The sequence below is a fragment of the Pteropus vampyrus genome, unplaced genomic scaffold (assembly GCF_000151845.1).
Source record: "Pteropus vampyrus isolate Shadow unplaced genomic scaffold, Pvam_2.0 Scaffold29, whole genome shotgun sequence".
NCBI lineage: Eukaryota > Metazoa > Chordata > Mammalia > Chiroptera > Pteropodidae > Pteropus > Pteropus vampyrus.
The window spans coordinates 1,913,837-1,919,836 of NW_011888810.1; the positions used below are offsets into that span (position 1 = coordinate 1,913,837).

At 48.5% G+C, this 6,000-nt stretch overlaps 1 protein-coding gene across 1 annotated transcript in view; it reads right to left on the reverse strand.

Moving 5' to 3' along the window:
* The window catches only part of CMIP (c-Maf inducing protein), a 259,420-nt gene that overhangs the window by 91,939 nt on the left and 161,481 nt on the right, over positions 1 to 6,000 (reverse strand). Inside the window, exon 2 of the mRNA XM_023528591.1 lies at positions 1,721 to 1,846. Within this exon, the coding sequence (XP_023384359.1) occupies positions 1,721 to 1,846 (126 nt within the window). The remainder of the gene's footprint in view (positions 1 to 1,720; positions 1,847 to 6,000) is intronic.

The window sequence follows — 6,000 nt, forward strand, 5'->3', positions numbered from 1 at the left end:
AGTGAGTCACTTCCTACTTTGGGCTCCTAGTCTTCCGGGACATGCCTCAATTTTAGTTATTACCTCTACAGTCCTTTGTTTTTGGCTCTTCTCCCCAAAGGGCTCAGCAGCTCTTCAAGGATGGGGCCAAAGGGCTTATTCGCCTTCCTCCCCCCAGCGCAGGGGACAGGCCGGCTCTGTGTTCTGTGACTCAGATGGGATTTTCTCAGCACCCATCTTCTCTCAGCTTTCCATGGAATCCTGCCAGTGCCTCCCTCGCCTTCCACTGCTGCTCCGCCCCCAGCCCAAGGCGGCCAGGACCGACCACCTCTTTCATAGACTCGATAGATAGGCAGGCCTGGTTTTGGTGTCCTCCAAGAGATGACAGGACAGAATGGGACTTTTCTAAAGGATGTTTAGTTGTTACACTGATCTTGTCGAACTTCTGAGCATTTCTCAGAGGCCTAACTGCATGCCTCTTGGCTCCAATGTTGTTATACAACCCAGTGGCCACTTATGAAATGGGTTTTAGACTGTCTCTTTGGGCTCAGAGCAGGTCTCCCTGGAGTAACAGAGTTAGAAAGAAAATGGCCCAAAAAGAAAAGCTCAGGAAGACTGTTCTCCCAATGACAAGAGAGTTCATTTTCTCTAAATGAGTGGTTTTCAACTTGGGGCCCCTGTTGAAAATTGGGGTGACTCTCCCTGAGATGATCTAGAACACATCGCATGTATGTACTGCAGCAGCCAGTTATTTTTTCTGCCATAATTCCTTTCTTGGTAAACCAACCTCTTTCGGTACACGAGGTGCAGGTACGGCTATTGGGGTACACAGCCGTCTGTGGTAAGGATGGACACATAATCTAAGGCAGTGCATTCCCTGGGGTGCATGGGGCTGGAACAGAGCCATGAGATTTTATAGAAAAATAACGGGGGAAAAAATGGGCTCTCACATTTTTAAGGATTATAAGTTCCAAGAATGGAGCTTGAGAATGGCAGAAGTCCATCTCCCCCACCACACGGAGAGACCCTGCCTGACAATAAAGCCAACACTGAGAAACAGACCCAGCAGATGGGGGCTGGGCGTGGGGGGAGGCACGCTGGAGGGAGATATACTGAGTATTAATGTTATCATCTGACTCCTGGATCCATCTATGCCTGAAGGCCTCTCTTAGACTTCTCAGTTACTTTAACACAGTAACAGCATCAAATTCTCTTTTTGCTTCAGACAGTCTGAATACTGTTTGCATCATTTCTAACCAACAGTCCTGAGCAATATACACAAAACACATACTTTTCCAAGGACTTAGCTCATAGAATCATCAGAGTCTCAAAAGACTTAAATCTGCGAAAAGAAGCCTCCTCACTCGAAGCAGATCAAAAGGTGACATCTGTTGCTTACTTGCTTTTTAAGGCCTAACAACGTGCTGGTATGCCTCAGTTTCCTCATCTGTAAAATGGAGATCAAAAACCTATTTCTCAGGTTTGTTAAAAGAAATAAAAATACAATGTGTAAAGATCCTAGACTGTGGCAAGCACGCAGTAGGTGCTCAATCGTGTGTACTTCCTCTTCCTTTCCTGCAGTGAGCCCCAGGGTATATTTTTCTTGTACTTCGAGAAAAAAACACCCTAAGTTGAACAACCTTTCCTCCTGTTAGCTGGCCGCCTCCCACCAACAGAAGAGAGGAGAGTGAGTGAGTGGGGCTGGGAGAAGAAACTGCTTGTTCATGTTTATTTCTCCTACCTGCAGTAAAACAGTTCCCCCAGGAATTGTGAGCTGTAAACAGTACTTCGGGGCGTTCTCCCAGGACAGCAGCTGAACGTCTTCAATAGCGCTGTAGGAGACTGAGTTTTCCATGTACCCAGTTGGCTGTAGCAAAAAAAAAGAAAGAAAAAGAAAAGACATGCATTGGTTACAGGATCAGGCACAACATCTGCACCTCAGAATAAGGTTCTGGAAAACAACCCCACTGTAGCAGCAAGCAAACCTAGCTGGTACATACAGATACCTGGCAACCCTAGGGACCGAAAGAACTCCATCTTTCTGAGGTGGCAGTGTCCAGCTGCAGGGGGGAGCCGTGGTGGAAACGCACCTGCATATTTAGTAGTACAGCTGGGATGAGGCTGGGGCACCTTGAGGGCAAGACCTGTGCACTGTTCCTCTAGGCATCAGCGGGGCCCGGTGCAAGCAGAGCCTGGATCCCTCACCGTGTCCAGGCTGCCGCTGTCCAGAAAGAAGCCACATCCCCTCTCCCAGTGTCATCTCCCTGCCTCGTTCGCCTCCCCAAGATACCAGTTCTCAACTCAACACCTTGGGCTACGTTACAGGTTGGCACATTCGATCCCCCTATCGCCTTGCTCAGCATCCTTCAACGGCTCCGAGGCCTGACCGCAAACTTGACGTTTCCATCCACCACTGACAGGCCCCACAGCGAATCTCCTCCCCGTTTCCGAGCTCCCACACACAGGCCTGCTGACAGCACCACTCTCACCCTGCTCCTTGTCCCACAAAGGCCACAGCCCCGCCCTAGTCATCTCCTCTTCCACTCCCCAGGTTTCAGCTCAACAGGACTTCTAGGGGGAGCCTGCGACCCTCCAGACCCCATAACCCACTCAGTTGCATTGCTGCTTGAGCAATGCTCAACACACCCGGGTTAATTATTGTGAACTTATATCATCTATTATCTATTTAATGTCCGCCTCCTGGCCAGGCTGCAGCTCCATGAGGTCAGGCCCATGTCTGTCTTAGTCCCTGCTCTCTTTCCCGGCGCCTGGCATGTGGCAAGGGCTCAACAATTTGTGCGAAAAGAAAGAATGACAAAGGCCATCATCATCGGTCAGTGCGGGGGGAGAGTGGGGCAAGAGAAATTCATAGCCGCTCACTGCCCTCTGCGTGAGCTCTGCTGTCACAGGAGACTCCAGGGACCAGGGGGATGCACTGACCATCAGGTATCAGCAAGTGCCCGTGTCGCCCTGGCCCCAGGAAGCCAGACTTCAGCAGAATCAGAGGCAAGTACAGCATAGCTAAGAAAAACAGCTAACATTTTCCAGTCCTTGACAGGTGTCAAGCACTTCCCAGGCACGTGGGCAAGTGCTATTTCCTTTAATCCTCACAACGGTCCCATGGGGCAGGCGCTGGGCCATTCCCATCACACAGATGAGGAAGCTGAGGCTCAGGAGGTCACTTGACTTGGCCAAAGCCACCCAGCTGGGAAGGAGCGTGTCTGGGATCGAACTCGGCCGCTGCCTGGGGAATCAGCAACCTGACCACTACGCTGTGCTGCAACCAGGAGGCAGCTGTTCTCAATACTCTGTGATTTAAAATCCATGGTCCAACAAGCTAAGTTTACCAGAAGGATTCAGGACCTCCATGAGGTTTTTAAATTTCAGTTTTTCTGCCCAAGTTGAGATATGGTGGTGGTAGAGGAGGAGAAGGTTGAGGGCTTAAGCTGCCTCAGATCTCTCTGATATGATCAGTCACCAGGCTCTGGACGTAAGAGTGATTCATCAATTGATTTGTTTATTCATTTGCTCACTCATTCATTCATTCATCTGACAGATATTTATTGAGTACCTACTAGGTTCCGGGATCCATGCTGGGTGCTGGGGATACAGCAGTAAATGAGACAGGAGCCTGGTGCAGCAGACACCAACAAAATACCCAATAAACTATTGGAGAGCAGCAGTGCTCCACCAAGAATCAAAACAAGGTGTGGTGACAGGTGGCTGAGAGCTAAAGTGCCGTGGAAAAATGGAGACAATGTGCATCCCAGAGCTCATGGCCAGTGCAAAGAGCCAGCGGCAGGCACAAGCTGGGAGTGTACGAGGAGGACTCAAAGGCCAAACGGAGGGAGGGCTGGGGTAAGGAATACCTGGGAGAGATGATTAGGCCACTCCAGGAGGGACTTAGAAGCACAGCTGGGGGTCTGAGTATTACCCCCTGGGGTGGAGTCTGCAGAGGCTTTAGGCAATTTTCATAGCACCACTGGGACTGCTGCTGGAAGAGCAGACTCAGGAAGAGTGGGCGGAAGCAGGGACGGAACAGCCTGGAGGCTGCAGCAAGGTCCAGGTGCACGACCAGGCAGCTCAGACCCGGCTGGGTGGGGCGGCAGCCAAGTTCATCCGGCCCTTCTCACCAGCATGTGGCCCACCCTGGGGTACCAACCCAGGGGCCGCCTGATGACAAAGATGGATATATCAGCGTCCCACAAAGGCAAATGTGGGGGCTCTCCTTCACCCTCTGCCCTGTTCCAGCATCCCCTGCACGATTATGTTCTCAATACTCTGCAACGAATGACTCAGCATCAACAGCACATCTTGTCCTGAGAGTACCAGTGGAACCGGGGGTTTGGGGGGTTTGTTACATGTTCATTTTCCAAACCCACATTCAAATATTTATCGTGTTTGGGGCTGTCTGTCTCCAGCTAGTGTTTCGGCACCAGGAGAGCAGGAATTTTCACCTGTTCTGTTCCAAGTGTCTAAACAATGCCTGACACTGAGGAGGTGATTATTCTCTTAATAAATGAAGGAATATTTTCCTAAATTAAAAAGTGTCCATCCGCATATTACTTATAACCGCTATGTATAACTCACTTTTAGAAAGATGCTTTTTTGTTCATTATTTTAAAAATTAAACTTAAAAACAAAAAATACATTTTTAAAAAATCTCCTTTAGGAAGCAAAAGCACCTGGGTGCCCAGAAACGCTGAAGGCCTTTCCTTCATGGCCCACATCCAGATCTCTCCCCTTGTCCAGGTTCTGCTGGCCTCCAAACCCCAGCCCACTGACCCCTAGAGAGGCACAGAGGCCAGAGGACATGGGCTATGATGTGATTGCTAGTTCATCTGGAAAATCGCTGGACCAGACCAAATGACACAGAAATATGAAAATCTATTCTGAAAATCCCAATAAGGGTATAGCGTGACCACACCAGGCTGGACTTGATTATCCAAACCAGCAAATGGCCAGACTCATTTCTTCAGAATCGCACCTTGGGCACACAAGCAGAAGGCCTCAGGACTTCCACTTCCCACTACGGCCTCCATGGAGACAGTAAGACAGGGTGAGACACCGTCCAGGGCCTGCACTAAGCCCATGGCAACACACCAGACAACCACCATTGACACATGTGACTTGGCATGAGAGAGGGCTCACTAACTGCCTTGTCTGCCTTTCTCATGACCCTGCTTTAGTTGTCTCAATGTGGCCTTGATTAGAAATTGCAACACGGGCTCTGGGGGGAAAGGTTGGATATAAATAAATACATACCGTTTTTTAATAGCAGATATACTGCTTACCCACTGTCTGAAGCAATACTGGCTAAAAGCAAAACTTGTAGAATCAGCCAGACCTGTGTTTGATCCACTTACTGTGTGTCTTTAGGCAAGTTACCACACCCTTCTGAGTCTGTTTCCTCTAATGATAAAATGAGAATTTAATAGATAGAATTATCAGGAGCCTTAAAGGGAATCCAATTTGTTAAGGTTTTAGCAGAGCATCTAGAACATGCTGAAAAGCTCGATAAAATGAAATATTGTGAGAAAGACTAAACTTTATCTCTGGGGTCTTCCTCCCCCAAACCCATAATTCTGGTCTAACCATGAGAAAAACACCAGCCAAACCCCAGTTGAGGGACGTTCTTCAAAATACGTGACCAATACTCATCGAAAACAAGGAAAGTCTGAGCAACTGTCCCAGCCAAGGGAAGTCTACAGAGACACTGTGACTAAATGTACTGTGCGATCCTAGATGGGATCTTGAGACAGAAAAAGGACATTAGGTAAAATATAAAGAAACTGAATAAAGTCGAACATTAATAACAGCGTAACAACATTGGTTCATTAGCCGTGACAAAGGTATCATGCTATCTCATGCTATCGTAAAGTGTTAATGGGGGCAAGGGGGTGAGGGGTGTAAGGGAACTCTCTGTACCACCTTTGTAACTTTTCTGTACACCTCAAACTGTTCTAAAATAAAATGTTTATTAAGAAAAATTAACTGCTGCCACTCCTACTATTGTTGTTA